Source organism: Gymnoscopelus microlampas (assembly GCF_963454915.1).
Source record: "Gymnoscopelus microlampas genome assembly, chromosome: 10".
Classification (NCBI taxonomy): Eukaryota; Metazoa; Chordata; class Actinopteri; order Myctophiformes; family Myctophidae; genus Gymnoscopelus; species Gymnoscopelus microlampas.
Window position 1 is genome coordinate 29,174,591 of NC_139947.1, and position 16,231 is coordinate 29,190,821.

The 16,231-nt window shown below is 41.7% G+C and overlaps 1 protein-coding gene across 1 annotated transcript in view; it reads right to left on the reverse strand.

Moving 5' to 3' along the window:
• cacna1db (calcium channel, voltage-dependent, L type, alpha 1D subunit, b) overlaps positions 1-16,231 on the reverse strand; it is a gene marked incomplete at its 3' end in the record, with an annotated part of 98,154 nt that overhangs the window by 23,867 nt on the left and 58,056 nt on the right. The window contains exons 12-27 of the mRNA XM_084070447.1: positions 16,024-16,050; positions 13,735-13,895; positions 9,771-9,996; positions 9,254-9,461; positions 8,978-9,098; positions 8,624-8,738; positions 8,402-8,465; positions 8,059-8,113; positions 7,611-7,752; positions 6,581-6,710; positions 5,483-5,542; positions 5,338-5,397; positions 2,645-2,751; positions 1,155-1,242; positions 749-856; positions 398-450 (exon numbers count right to left, since the gene is read on the reverse strand). Of these exons, the coding sequence (XP_083926573.1) occupies positions 398-450; positions 749-856; positions 1,155-1,242; positions 2,645-2,751; positions 5,338-5,397; positions 5,483-5,542; positions 6,581-6,710; positions 7,611-7,752; positions 8,059-8,113; positions 8,402-8,465; positions 8,624-8,738; positions 8,978-9,098; positions 9,254-9,461; positions 9,771-9,996; positions 13,735-13,895; positions 16,024-16,050 (1,725 nt within the window). The remainder of the gene's footprint in view (positions 1-397; positions 451-748; positions 857-1,154; positions 1,243-2,644; positions 2,752-5,337; positions 5,398-5,482; positions 5,543-6,580; positions 6,711-7,610; positions 7,753-8,058; positions 8,114-8,401; positions 8,466-8,623; positions 8,739-8,977; positions 9,099-9,253; positions 9,462-9,770; positions 9,997-13,734; positions 13,896-16,023; positions 16,051-16,231) is intronic.

Genomic DNA, 16,231 nt, shown 5'->3' on the forward strand with positions numbered 1-16,231 from the left:
GAAAACTAACGTCAGGAAAATAATAATAATTTGACACGGTTGGTGCGGATCTAGAAATAGGATGGTATAATTAATGCGGTTGGATGGCGGGTGGATAATGAAATCTATACGAGGATTTTTACCAAATATTTTCCAAAGCATGATGTGATATCATTTCCTTGTACCTTTCCATGTAATGACCACGTTTGGTCGTTTTGTAGCTTTTGTCGCTAGTGTTGTGAACCCAGCATAATGTGCACGCTCTATGGGTCAAGCACCCGGAAGTTGGGGAATTACTTAAGGCGTATGCGCTGGGTGAGCACGTTTGATTTAAAAGAATAGGCAGCCATTTTCTGATACCTCATCCAGCTATTTTAATAACTGTGATTGGCCCAGGCATGGTCCTTTAAGTACTCACTTGCACTCCATAGGGCTGGATTTGGCCTCATCTGTGCAGCGATAAAATTTCCCCTATGAAAGAAGAGTGAAAGACAGAACTACACTCAAATATAAATATAAAATATATAAATATACAATTATATTATGATCTTGAGCTAATAGTTGTTTTAGTGTATCTCTCTAATCTTTCCCTTCTTTGGTATCACCCTCTCTCTTAGTCTTTAGTCTGCCGTGAGGATTTTCAAACTTTATGTGCCCAAGGAACATCAATGGGCAAGTCAGAATCTCAAGGCACACCTGTACTCATAACAAATACTGTCCCACATAATACTCTTCCAGCAAGCCCTCACCCCTCCACCCCCATCTGTACCTTAAAGAGCTGCACTCCGATGCAGGCGAACATGAACTGTAGCAGCGTGGTGACAATCATAATGTTGCCAATAGTTCTGATGGCCACAAACACACACTGGACCACGTGCTGAAAAATACAATCAATCAATCAATCAAACCTTATTGTCACAAAGTAAAAGAGTGGGTGCAATTCACTCGACGTTGCAGTTAACAATTATACTGTTACACAGGAGAGGATGTGATAATGCACACAAAATGATGATACGCTACACAACACATGCACACACACGTGATTAAATCAAATTATTAGTTGCCTTTCTTATTTTCTTGGCACATAAAAAAGATCATGTAAGAATTTCAATGTCTTAAGGCGTTTCACTCAACACCAGTGCATGTCAAACCCTCAGGTTTCATCCTGCACTTACCTTGAGTCCCTTGGCTCTATTGATGGCCCTGAGCGGACGCAGCACTCGCAGAACACGCAGGATCTTCACCACAGAGATAGCAGATGATCTACAAAGAGGTCAGTGGTCAAACAATATGTTTCTTCTGATTCCCATGCACTTCACAGTGATGATGATGATGATGATGACGGCATTAAATTACTGTTAATGCTACTACACTTTATAATTCTACTACTACATAACAAAAAATCATTCTCATATCGTCGCTGCCAGGCAGAAGAAACCTTGCATCTCCATATTCCATCTTTTTATGTTTTTCATAAATTCATTCTACTAGTCCATACCCGTGGGGGGATATACGCACATGATCTGGCAACCCGGGAGGCAGTTCGTCCCATAGCTGGGCAGCCCCGTAACCATGGTGACATTCTTTTACACAAAAACGCTAATAAACAGCTGAGATGTGGTGAAATCAAAAAACGGGCTTCGCAGTTCCGTGCACATGGTAATGGGCAATGGCTGTGTGCAAATTCAGATCAATTGCTCCAGCCACTGAGGAGAACCGGGCAGAACCGTTTTTGGCCTCACCACGCACTACAGACAAACAGAGGTTTCTCAAATTATAGGAGGTTTGGTCATCACGTTGTATGACAGTGTCATGCCGCTTTAATGATTATGTCCATAATCGGGACAATAGGTTGAAAGTGATTAAGTCTGTCTGTGCGTTTCTATAAATATTTTACCAATGAGTATTAATTCTTTGACTGCCGTCGACACGTTATCGAGTCAATTGCTAGTTTGTCCACTTGGCCGTTGACGCGTTAGACGCACGTTTGTAATTATTGTTATTTTAGAGAAGATCACGGTCTAATCTTGAATCCGAAGGGAGCAGTAAAACTGTAGCACAAACGGATACGGAAATGATGGATTTAACGTCATTCCGTTCACGTCGACTCCATGTTTGCATTTTTTTTTTCTTTTGCCTGTATCTCTGTTCTTTTTTTTGGTCCATTTTTCCGAGGAGACGCGTGTTTCCAACGGCCTGTAGCGAAGGGGACACTAGCTCCGGGTGCAATGTTTTGCATCCGGAGCAATAGTCAGAGACTCCTGCTCTGGAAACACACAGTGAATCGATCGATAAATATGGATCTAAACTTTTATGACAACTTTAAAACTACTAAAAACACGAAAATCGCTCGAAAATCGCTTGGCACTGGGTGAGTACATTATGAAAATAATCTGGCAGTCAAAGAGTTAACAAGAGCTTGTAACTAAATAACTACATTGGATCCATTGGAAGGTTAATGCTTCCCTGAACAGGTTCATGCTTACGCTTCTTACTCTGATCTCGCACGTCTTAGTCACTCTGGATACGAGTGTCTGCTAACGCCTAAATTGTAATTGGATTTCCTGAAAAGTTATGGTTTTGGACATAGGCCCACAAGGTTTCTGCTCGACAGTGACGATGTGCAGAGATTGACTGACTCACTGATTAATTGACAGATACATACTGAATGCCAAAGGAGACTAGAGACACTCCAACAACCAGTAGATCTAAGAGGTTGAAATAGTTTCTGCAGAACGCCCCTTTATGGAGGAATGCCCCAAACGCTGTCACCTGAGCAGAGGACAGAGGACAAAGGACATCAAGGACACAAGAAAAAAGTACATCGGCAAGTAAATAAAATGTGTTCAGTATTAGATTTTGAAAGTGATGCCAAACTCATACGTAGTCTTTATGTATGAAGAATGCTACTGGGGAACACCACAAATTCCATCTCAAATCCATCGGACATCAGATTAGATTAGATTTCAAACATTGCATACGTATCATTTTCTACAGAAAATAATACTTGACAAGAATGCAATGAATACAGACAAATCAGATGTATAAGCTATCATAGACACCCTGACAAACTCCAGCAGAATAATGCAGTACTGCTGCACAGTCCAGACACATGCAGTATACTACAGTAGCGCACGTGCGTGCGTGCACACACACACACACACACACACACACACACACACACACACACACAATGATAGATGAAAAAAAATTCAGACAACAGGACACATTATCCCGGAGCTATTCCACTGTTTTCTTTTTCTTTCACTGATTAAGCTGGGAAACCCTATAATGAACACTTTCCATGAATCCAGGTCTATAATCTCCAGCTGATCAAAGCTTAGGCATAAGCCTTAAAAAAATGCGATTCGTTTGTTCAGATGGGTAGGTCAGTATATGACCGTGCAGTGAGTGAGTGCAGTGAGTGAAGGACAGAGAGAAGGGGGTTGGATATACAGGAGAGAAATAAAACAGTTTCTTGCTTTTTGAAGGTGTTGGTTCCAGTTTCAGTGAGTAGATTCCAGATGCAAAAGGCTAAAGGAAGTGATATCAAACACAAAGTTGTGCATTCAGGGCGTGACCTTACAGCTCACACAGGGGGTAGAAATACAAAGAAGAGTGGGCAAAGGTCTTCTTTCCATAGTCCAAGAAATATGAACTTTCAAGAAAAAGAAAAAGAGGCTTTCACCCATTGCATGGAATGTGTCCATGTTAGTGGAAGTATTGTACTGTTGCTATTGTGCTACTGTTATTATTATTAATAATACATTTATTGTCTCCGCCAGGCCGAAAGGCATGGCGAGAGAGTATGTTTTACCCCCTGTCCGTCCGTCCGTCCGTCCGTCCGTCCGTCCGTCCGTGTGTGTGTCATTCTGTCTTGTCTGTGTACAGCTAATCTCTGGCACCGTTGGCTTGATCACAGCGAAACTGTGCACACACAGTCCCTGGATGCCAAAGCCGAACCTCTGCTCCAAATTTTTCACATGGGCCTTTTATAGCGCCACCAGGAGGCCGATTTGTGCAAAACACTTTTTTGAACAGTACTCCTACAAATTTGGGCCAAAAATCCCTCAAATCGGTACACAGTATCTCTGTAGTCATTAAAAGAAACGGCTCATTTCAGATTTTTCATATTCCATCCTGATTGGCAAAAATTGTCTTTCAAAGTTTGCAGGAGTGCTCTGTTTCGAACAAAATGCCTCAAATCATGAACACAGCATGCAATTTCCGTGAAATTTTGCACACACATTCCCATTAGGCCGAGGAAGAAATGCCATTTGAAAATGTTCAAATCAGCCTCATGGTGGCGCTGTAACAGGCCGATTCGTATTTTTACCTATAACTGCACCGATCAGTGTAAAACTTTGTATGCACACTCTCTAGAGGCCAAGGACAAACCTTTGCCCTGCATTTTTCACATTTGCCTTTTATAGCGCCACCAGGAGGCAGACTTATGTAAAACACATTCTCATATTTGATCCAAATTTCACGCAAATCGGTACACATGATCTCTATAGTCAGGTGATCAAGGCGGATCTGTTTGATTTTTCATATGCCATCCTGATTGGCTAACATTGACATGTAATGCTTGCAGGAGTGGCCCGTTTTGAACAAAATGCCGCAAATCATGAATGCAGCGTCCGATTACGGTTAAACTTTGAACGCACATTCACACTATGTTGAGGAACAAATGCCACCCTTTTAACATAGGCCTGTTATAGCGCCACCAGCAGGTCAAATTTAGCAAAACACATTTTTAGAACAAAATGCCTCAAATCATGCATGCAGTGTCCGATTGCCGTGCAAGGCCTAGGAATAAATGGCATCCTTTTCACATTGGGCTATTATAGCGTCACCAGGAGGCCATAATAACCTACCTGACCTGGCGGAGACTTGTGCTCCGAGGAGCACTTTTTCTAGTTATTAATACTTTTATTACTATTATTATTATTAATAATACATTTATTATTAATAATTTTATTACTATTATTATTATTCATAATAATAATTTTGTTTTACTAAATAAACTACAGGAAGTCAGAAATTTGCAGTGGCCCAGCAGAATCACCTGCCAATACAACGTTTACACCAAACAGTTTTATGTGTTCTGAAGAGCCACACAAAACCAGTGGAAGATAGGATGGAGGAGACAGACAAAGAAAACAATGTACGTCCCCAAGTTGGTGAACAGGCATCGTGATAACAAGACAGACAGGCGGCTGTTTCAACAAAAAGCAATAATGACAAAAAACCCTGACAAAAACAGCAAAAACGATGGGAGGGAGGCCGAGTGCAGCAAGCTTGGAAGTGGTGGGTCGTTGCCGTTGTAAAACGTGACAGTTTCTCTTATTTGTTTACCTTAACGAGGATCTCAAATGTAAACATACTAGTGAAGACATAGTCTGCATAGCCTAGGATCTGGGGAGGTAATCAGAATGAAACAAGTGTACAAAGGGTTACTAAAGAACTACATAGCACGACATAGCACACAGTGGTCATTTACCTTCAACAGGATCTCAACAGTAAAGATTGCGGTGAATGCATAGTCAAAATAACCAAGAATCTGCAAGAGGCAATGCACAAGTTCAAGTCATCAGACAATCACAACAACATTTTGTTTGTCTTATCAATTTGTTTTGATTTTGACAATAGTAGTTAATAAAACAGTGATGAACCCATGACCATAACTACCATCCCACTTACAGAACTGTATCAAGAAAATCACAAGCATCTAAATTGTACTATTAAATCTTATAAAGTATGTATACAGTCCTGTGACCTGAGAGTAAGACTACAGATTTAGGATTTGAACTGAAATTGAAATCTGGAAAAGCAACTTCAGTATGCAGCTTAAAAAACTAAACAAAGCAAAAAAGCAAAGGTATTATGAAAAGAAAATAGGTCACTATGATTCTACTGCCTTTCAGCTGGGCTACATGCTTCCATGCGTCCATTAACTCTCTGCCTGCCAGAGTTTTTTCAGAACAGTCTGTAGCCTCTGCCAGGGTTTTGCCATGATTTTGGTACCTGTTCGCGTAGCCACAGATTTTTTTCCTCCAGTATGATTGATCCCCAGATGGTTTCTAATCACAGATGAGATTCAGGTGTGGTTTCACAAATGTCAACGAGGTAATTTTGACCTCGTTGACATGTGTTGTTTGATGTTTCAATATAGCTCAAAACCAGTAGTTTTAAACCAAAAAACAAAGTGAATTGTTTGTCCGTTTGAATTTTAACATTGAAGTGAATGGAGCAGCAAATCTTCGAACATTTTTAGCTCCTAATCTGTTCGTAATTCGACAAGGGTTGAAATAATAAAAAAATGCAAAAAAAAAATAAATAAAAAATTTTTGAAAAAAAATTTTTTTTTTTTCCTTTTTTTCCATGACGTATATATACGTCTTTGGCGGACAACAGCTGATAATTAAAAGACGTATATATACGTCATTGGCAGGCATAGAGTTAATATGTAAAACACTGAAGCTTTCAAAAGGCTCTTAGGCTTCTCTCAGATCACAAGAACAACATGAATTTCACATTAAAAAAGTAACTGTTCTCTAAAATCCCATATCCTTTATACCGCCTGTGAAAAGGTACATACAATGTTGCGAGCAGAGAAGTTGCGTATGGGGTCCTCAGCAGCCAGAGAGACAGAGCTGAGCATAATGAAGACAAGGATGAGGTTGGTGAAGATCTGGTGGTTAATTAGCTTATGACAGAACACACGGATCCTAAAGAGAGAGAGAGAGAGAGAGAGAGAGAGAGAGAGAGAGAGAGAGAGAGAGAGAGAGAGAGAGAGAGAGATCAAAGGAGAGAGGAAAAGAATGAGGCAAAAGCAAGAGAGTGATGGGCTGAGATAAAGTAATTAAATACACAATAAAGTCTAGTGTGTTTGTCTCACTTCACCTTGTTGTAGTGACAACTTTGATCTTTCCTGTGTTTGCTTTGATAGTACTGTCTCAGAGGTAATCGCAAAATGGTTTATCAGTGAAAACATTCGTGAAATATTGATTCAGGCTATCACACTGGTACAAAGAAAGCTTCGATAAGCTGAAATGCAGGTAGTGAAAAATAAATTGCCATGTTCATTATCTATGAAGAGAAACTTTGCATTTATAATTTGGAACTGAGAAATGTAATAACCAAAAACAATAATAACGCATGTGCCTTGTTTGCTACTGTTGACAGGCATACAAAGCCTCATGTGTCAGTGGCCTCTGAACTTCTATCCACCAGGCCTGCAATGAATTTGCCTCCTTCTTCACAGAGAAAATGCAGACAATTAGACAAGCAGTCAGTGCTTTCATATAGGGTACACTACAGGATATGCGTGTCCACTTAAAATAAATTCAAATAGAGTACCATTTCACAAATGTATAACCATAAAAACTTGAAAAAATAAATAAATACAATTTACAATTTAGACATTTATCAGACACTCTTATACAGCGTGACGTACAAGGGCGAAATCATGGTAAATAACATGAGACCTAGTCAGCACACGTTTGTTTACACTTGTCTTTAGGTGGGTGTGTGTGTGTGTGTGTGTGTGTGTGTGTGTGTGTGTGTGTGTGTGTGTGTGTGGAGGAAAGTGTGGATGTTTTCATGTGTGTATCGGGTGTGTCACTCACGGGTTGGTGTTGCTAAAGATGAAGAAGGCGCTGCCTTTGGGAATGGGCGGAGTCTTCTCCTTGATGCTGAGGTCAACTAGCCTCTGGGGGCGGGGCCCAGGAGGAACCTCTGGCAGATCTTCCTCGTCATCAGCAGCACACCCTGGCGAGGAAACACAGTCCGTCTCAAGTCAACACAAGTGCTGCCATCACAGCACAACAGCGCGTCAGGTGTCGCCCCTGGCACCAACAGGAAGTGTCACAAGTTCAAGCTCACAACGTGTCGCATTGTGACATGTTTGAGCTTGTGGATCTGTTATTTTTGTGCCACACCGTTGTACAACAAAGTATAAACTAGGGCTTAAAGTCATGCTGTGTAACAAAAACAAAGGTACTTTTGATATAATCTTTCACTGGTATATATACATTTTTTTTCCTTCCTTCAACAACCAGAGACATTCACATTTACCTGGGTTGTCCATAGTAGGATACGGCTCTTTGTCTTCTAGATCCTCCGGAGGAACCTACATGCCAATAGGGGTTTAATGGAAATAACGTTTTACAATATAAAAACATACAAAAGTGTAAAGAAATTGACCACTAAGGGTTAATTTGTTACATCCCGTATCACTGCTGTGAAAGTCAGAGCTCCACAACTATTCTATAGTATATAGAACATGAGTAGTAGTGACTTACAGTATGTGTATGTTTACTTACCAATACAGTTGATAGCCATGCATTAAGTACAAACCTAAGCCTTGCACAAGTTTCCATCCTCTCTCTCTCGCTCTCTCTCTCTCTTTCTCTCTCACCTTGGTCTCTCCACCTTTGTCCTCAGCTTTTTCATCTTCTTTTTTCTTGTCTATGCTCTCAACACTGCAGAGTAATCATGAGAGAAGAAAACTAAAATTAAGCAAAAATTGAATCAGTTCAACTATTCAAACCTTTGGAACGTCCAACAACAGAATGAGCTGTGGTGAGCTGTGACACCAACACGCATGCATTTACGACAATGTGTCAGAAGTGGATAGTACTTTGTGCTGTTCTTCCACTTCTTGGCTTCCTCTTCCTCCTTCTGTGCTGAGTTGAGGCTCTCTGCATCTGCCAGGTTGTCAACGGCGATGGCCAAGAAAACGTTCAGGAGGATGTCTGGTCGTGTGACTCAGGGAAAAGAACCCATAAAACCTTAAACTAGACAACATATACTGTAGTGACTAACTGAACTGAGTGAAACATGCATCTGTATTCCTTTGTGTGAGTGTGTGTGTGTGTGTGTGTGTGTGTGTGTGTGTGTGTGTGTGTGTGTGTGTGTGTGTGTGTGTGTGTGTGTGTGTGTGTGTGTGTGTGTGCGCACACACGTGTGCATGCACACGCGATGAAGAGGATACAGTTTCCACAGATGAAGAGGATGATAAAGTAAATGCAGACCACCATTCCAGAGGAGGCTGGACCACCATACGCCATGATGCCGTCATACATCACCATGTTCCAATCCTCACCTGTTAAGATCTGGGGAACAGAGTTATAAACATTATTAGTCTCAAATGAGGAAACACAATAGAGAAGAGAAGAGAAGAGAAGAGAAGAGAAGAGAAGAGAAGAGAAGAGAAGAGAAGAGAAGAGAAGAGAAGAGAAGAGAAGAGAAGAGAAGAGGTCTTTCTCACCTGGAACACGGTGAGCAGGGATTGGGGGAAGTTGTCAAAGGTACTCCTTTTAGTGACAGTCTCGTCGAAGTTGAACTTTCCCCCAAAGAGCTGCATGCCGAGCAGGGAGAAGATGATGATGAAGAGGAAGAGGAGCAGCAGCAGCGAGGCGATGGACTTCATGGAGTTCAGCAAAGAGGCAACCAGGTTACTGAGAGATGCCCAGTGACTGGAGAGAAGGAAAACGGAACAACACGGGAAAATACACAGCCATGAGCCATCCTGCACATGCACACACATACAGTATACACATATATACAGTAGTGTATGTCAGTGGTTCCCAAACAGTGTGCCACGATACAACTCCAGGTGTGACAAGTACAAGTACAACTACATAATATTGCAATATACAATGTATACTTTATACTACAGTAGGTTATGAGTTATTATTTTATTTACTATATCAATACGTTGTACTTTGTCAATACTTTCACTTTCCTTATTTTGAGCTAGGCGAACATGCACTTTTCCCACTCACCGAGTGACTTTGAAAATCCTGAGGAGTCGTACACAGCGGAACACAGAGATGCCCAGTGGGGACATGATGGCGAGCTCCACCAGGATGGTCTCTACGATGCCGCCACACACCACAAAGCAGTCAAAGCGGTTGAACAGTGACACAAAGTAAGCCTGCAGCCCCAAACTGTACATCTTCACCAGCATTTCCATAGTGAACATCGCCAGAAGCACCTTGTTGGCCACATCTGGAAAGACAGAAAGCAAGCATGTGTGTGCACATGTGAGTATTATGCATGAGCATACACACAGCATATTTGTGTGTGTGTGTGTGTGTGTGTGTGTGTGTGTGTGTGTGTGTGTGTGTGTGTGTGTGTGTGTGTGTGTGTGTGTGTGTGTGTGTGTGTGTGTGTGTGTGTGTGTGTGTGTGTTGATGTACTGGTGTATGTCTTGTCTCAGGCACTGCTGGGCCAATATACTCTCAGCAGGCCAAGGAAGAACCTCCACCCCAAATTCTTCAAATCGGGTTATTTTACCCCTCTCTATCTATTGGGCTAAGGGTGAGTGAGGTGGCTATTTTCTTTAAAGACTTTTGCGGGCCCAGAAGCATTTGCAAGGACAATAAATGTAACTATTGGTCAGACGTGTTGATTCTATGCTGAAAGACATCGTGACACGGCCCCCCACGGCTGTTTCCTCCCCGGACGCTATTATTTAATTCATTTCATTTTCTCTAAGTGCACACCGATACACACACAAAAGGATGCTTAAAAGGATGCTTTACAGGTGCGCCAAGCAGCCTGTGGTCATTATCCATAACTTCTAATAAGCCCTTCTTGTCCATGCTGTAAAGCACAACCAGCAGACCAAATACATATGTTCTGGTCCTGCCCTAGTCTCACCTAGTTCTGGTCTGATATATTTAACGCTTACTCAAAGATGTTTAAAAAAGTAATCACTCCCAACCCCATGTGCACTATTTGGCTTTACACCAGAGACCCGTTCTATACGAGGCAAAGCACATGTAATCATATCAAAATAAGGAATTAAAAAAATCCCAAAAAGGTATCACATCCAAAATTTCAATTAAATGGAGGACAAAGTACTCACATTTCCACTTTCTTTATTGGACACACCAATAAATGAACGCTTTTACGCGTTTCGGCTATGAGCCTTCCAAAGAGCATTCATATCACATAGATTCAACTCACTTTATACAAAAGGTCAGAGTTCACCTACAGTTACAGAGTTCACCTCACATGTAATCATAGCCTTTACATCTCTGGTCGCGAGGAGACTTATCCTCCTTTCATGGAAGCAACACTCTCCACCCAGCTATACCAGGTGGATTAAGGGGATTATGTATTTCTTGAAACTCGAGAAAATCTAATACATTCTTAAGGGTCTTCAAAATTTCATGGAGATTTGGACCCCCCTCCTTGACTGTTACGAGAGTTTACAGGTGCCACTTGATGGGGAGACCCGTGGATGGAGCATTAGGCGAGACAGCAGGTTCCCCTTTCCATCCTTCCCTTCCCTCTCTTACATATAAATGCATATTTTTTATTCTTATTATTACAGATTTGTATGTTTGTGACAAGATTTGTATGTTTATGACAAAAGAAATAAAAAACTGTTAAAGATAAATTCTTCAAAACAGCCTCATAGTGGCGCTGTAACAGGAACGCTTCACATTTTGCCCTGCAACTCTTGAAATGTATCGGCATCAAATGTTCAACTCTGTGTCGTGCAGCCACGCCCTCGTCTCTGGTCCCACTAGGAGAGGCCCTCCTCTGAAGGTGGTCTATATAGGGGACAGATGTTGACTATCTGGTCGGCAGTCTGCTCAAGCTCCCCTCACTTGCATGCTGCGGGTCTGCCTGGCCCCACTTTGAACCGTATGACGTACAATAAATCCCTGGATCAGAGGCGAAGTGTCATGAGGGCCAACGAGGCCATGGTCCGGTCAGTAAAACCCTGCCTGCCCCGTCTGCTCAAACTGCAGGACAAGATCCGCCAGGGGAAAAAACTAAAAATCAACATAACAACATAAGCAGCCCCTCACCCTCTTCTGTTGTAGCCAACCACAGCAAGTCGCCTTTGTTTTCAAATGAGGCTCATTTGCAATCGGCTGAATTGTAAATGAGTGGCCATTTGAAAACCGTTTTGGCCGCCGACAGGCGCGCAGAACGCAAGGATGCATATTTATAGCAGAAGGAGCTTCACATTTAACTATAGCCGTACTGTTACAGATTCTGGCCCGGTCAACGTTAGAATTCACGCTATGCCAGTGCCCTGGATTACAGGATATCATATATACTGCCCATTTACGACTGACAATATTTTCTGCCATTTTGCAAAACACACTTTTTGTTACTACTCCTACAGATTTTGTCCAAAACTCATGCAAATCGATACAAATGATCTCTGTAGTCATGTGATCTGTCAGACTTTTCAGATTCCATTCCAATTGGTTATGACTAGCTTCCAAAGTTTGTGTAAGGGTCCCCTTTTGCAAAAAATGACACAAATCATCAACCCATCTCCTCCAATTCTCACACATTTAGGGGTCTCTAAACAACACAGAGCCAAAACGATTGCACTTACACCCATAGGGGATGCCACACAGGCTACAAATGTCACTGTTTGTTGCCGAAATGGCATTTCTTTACCCAACAAGTTAGGAACAGATGATGACGTGAGTCATGTGTCAATGACCATCAAAACAGGGTTTTGATACTCCTGAACCTCCAAACCGCACTCAGTTCTGCCCATAGGGGCCGCTACAAACAAGAACAGTTGTACCGTCTGTCGTACAAATTCTATTTCCCCCGCAGCTCCCTCATGTCCAGGCGGCTGCACCCCCCAATTAACACAGTCCTGGGTAGGCGACCCGGCATGGCGGGGATCTGCTCCTCTCCAAGGAGCGCACTGTTCTATGTACAGTACATACAATACAGCTGGTAGCAACATTGTAGGCAGAGAAGTTATTGTACTCTCTGAGCTTTCCTCAGCTTTGAGCTGTGTGGTACACAGACGTGAGTGAACATTAATTACAAAAGAGGGCTGAGCACAAAGCCCTGGGTTGCTCAAGTGTTAAGAGTCAGTGTGGCGGTGGTGTTGGTACCAGGCCACACCACATGGGGTGTATACTGTATGTCAGGAAGTTCAGTCCAGCAGCACTGGGCAGTGTTTGATCCTGGATCACTGCATTTGATGACGAAGTTGAAAAGCATTCTCAACAGTGTTGCTCAGTTCAGGTGGAAGAAGGAAATGTGGAGGGTGATGATGGTGTCATCCCGTTTTGTTTATGCACAAAATGTACAGTGTCTAAAGTATAACGCTGCAGCAGTGAGGAGGTGATAAGGGATTCGACTAGATACAGAGAGTATCTGTAGTCAAAACAGGAAACAGTGACGTCATGTCACATCGATTTGTTTATGTTAATTGAGTGTCTGTCTGTCTGTCTGTCTGTCTGTGTCTGTGTGTGTGTGTGTGTGTGTGTGTGTGTGTGTGTGTGTGTGTGTGTGTGTGTGTGTGTGTGTGTGTGTGTGGATTAGCAAGGTGAGCAGGGCCGAGAGAACAGTATAAAGAACAAGTATAAAGAGTAGAGAGCTTTGTCATGCACCAGTGTTGTGCACCAGAAATGCCCCATCTACAAGCTCACAATGTGTCATGGTACAACGTGAAGTGAGCTTAGATCAGCTATTTTCTGTGCTATTTTCGGCACGCAACACTGGTGAAAATAGTCGATTTACCAGCACACAATGTGTTGCAGCAGCATGACATAGCCATGCGAATGATCATAAGTTAAACACACAGACCTGGCATCCTATAGTGTGTATAGTTTCAATGTACAGATTTTTTTTAAATATTATACTGTTTAGATCCATTTGATGTATTACCTTGTGTTTTCTTTGCTCACTGTAAGTCGCTCTGGATAAGAGCGTCTTCAAAATGGCTAAATTGTACACATGTTCACATACCCTGTACTTCAGTGAGCCATGCAGGTTGATTGTAGTGCTCAGAGGAGATGGTCAGAGTGTTGAGGAACACAAGGACGATCACCAGCCAATAGAACGACACAGACTTCACCGCTGCACGGCACTTCCTGCGACAGAAACGGTTCCACCTTCTCCAATGGCGACTTACAGACAGACAGACAGACAGACAGACAGACAGACAGACAGACAGAGGTAGGGGGGGAAGAGGAAGTGAGTACAGGACACTTACATGTGAAGACATTTTCAACCGTAGCTGCCCTGAATATTCCAACCTTTGTGAACATCATGTTTATGCCCTGGGAAATGAAAGAAACCAGGAGGTAGCTTATCATGTAGCACAAACTTTCCATATTGTCTTACTGTGATTATTTTGTTATCTACAAGCAGGAAACAACAAAGTCTTATGCACACCTGATCGGCTCAGAGCTACAGATGCCTGAAGAAGGTCTATTGACCAAAACGTTGCTTAAATAAAGTTGTTCCTATTGTGCAAGTGTAGATGGTGTGCGGGTCATTTTATTTTATTCTATACGTGTTATCTACAGGCAGAAAGTGTTTGTATTGTGAAATTATAAGTGTTATAAATGTACACTTATAATTACATACATGACATGTTCATTTTCAGGAAATGACAAAAACAAAACAAAAAGTGGAGTTAGGAGGTTTTGTTCATCATTGATAAGTACAGCTAAATGGACCTCCAAGCTCACAATGAGGTTGGAGGTCAAAAGGGGGTGAAGCCTGGAGTCAGCAAAACCAGCTAACTCCACCCCCCTTTGGTCGACTTAGCTGGTTTAGCAGAAAGTTTGAGGATCCAATGGTGTTAGCTGGTTTTGTCAGAAGCACTTTTTTATACTTTTCATTGGTTCAATATTCTTTTAATCAACACACAGACGTAAAGGGTGTTCAATAGCACTGATTTATGGGGAAAAAATGCAAAAGCGGAAAAATGGAGTTAGCTGGTTTCTGCCGGACAGCAAAGACACAGGCACAATAATGTTACAAATGTTACATGCACAAGTTCACATATTTGATACAGTATATATACAGATCATTGTCAATAGGAGTGTGGATTAAAAAGCAGAACCTCGGAGTGAGTTTGGGTGAGAATGGAGATCAACAGCAATAATGGAGGAGTTGTGACACAAAACAGGATAAACTCACAAAGCCAGAACAGGTTTGTCAGAAGTGAAAACAATATAAAAATTGAAGGGAAAGCTGTGTGATTCTCTTGCACATGCTAAAGGACAGATTTGTTGCATGGGATGGGAACACGTGACAACACCAAGCCAAAAATCTTGTTCAGTCAGAAATATAATATCTCTTGTATCTGAACTGGTACGTATGATTTTGTGATAACAAATCGTCTGCCTTGTTGCCTATCCACTGCAACGATAACTGGCATACGAAGTATAACCATAATGTCCATATTGTTTATACATAACAATCACAACTCTCTGCAATATTCAAAGTGGCAGACAAGTGGCATCTGTTTCCCACTGCTGTTATTGCAGGAGTTTATGCTATCACACACATCAATGTTACACGCTTATTGTAACATTATAGCACTCATAAGACTGTGAACAGAACAAAGCCAAGGTGTGGCTCCCATAAACTTTTCATAATAGAAGAAATATAATTTTCCCCAAGACTCAGCGTGATTTGAACTAATGCAAAACAGGCTGTATTCATGCAAATCGCTTGTTTACCTGGAATTGGTAGCATCATGGCATGGCATTTATGAGATATTTATCAGTTTATCAGCATGTGATAATATTTTGTGTTTGATTCACATACTGTAGAGTAGTGCATGTCATTTATGCAATTATTCCTTCTTTAAACTATGTAAATATAGGCCTATACTCTTGGATGCGTAGTGCAACCATCAGAAAATGTGTACAAGAAATATTTATCATTTCCATTTTGTTGCCATTCATTCTCAACAGAGAACAGATAATTCCTATTCCTCACTCAAAGTGGTTGTAGGATGCTTCATAACTACGTCATGTCTTACTCTGAGGTCCTAGTCAAACTGCCCAGGAAAATGAAACATCATTTTAGGCGTAAATATAACATAACACACAAAAGGTTGTTTGGGAGGGTTAAAAGGGGAATAAAAATGTCCACACACTGCTGGAGAAACAGAGCACTGCTAATACAAGGTAAAAAATCAACCATGCAAGATGGATAATGGATTTCAGTCAATTAATGACAGATAGGGAATGGGTCCACCATGCAGCAGTGTGCATAATGATCCACCACCATACTAACCTGTACTTGGATTTAGTAATTTTTTGACTGGGGGGGGAACAAGAGGGTCATTATGTTAAAGGCAATCATTTTATAGAGTCTATTACAAGTTTAACATACGGTTCAAGCATTAGTGAGAAGAGAGTGGGGTTGGGGAGAAGGAGGGGAAGAGAGAGAGAGAGAGAGAGAGAGAGAGAGAGAGAGAGAGAGAGAGAGAGAGAGAGAGAGA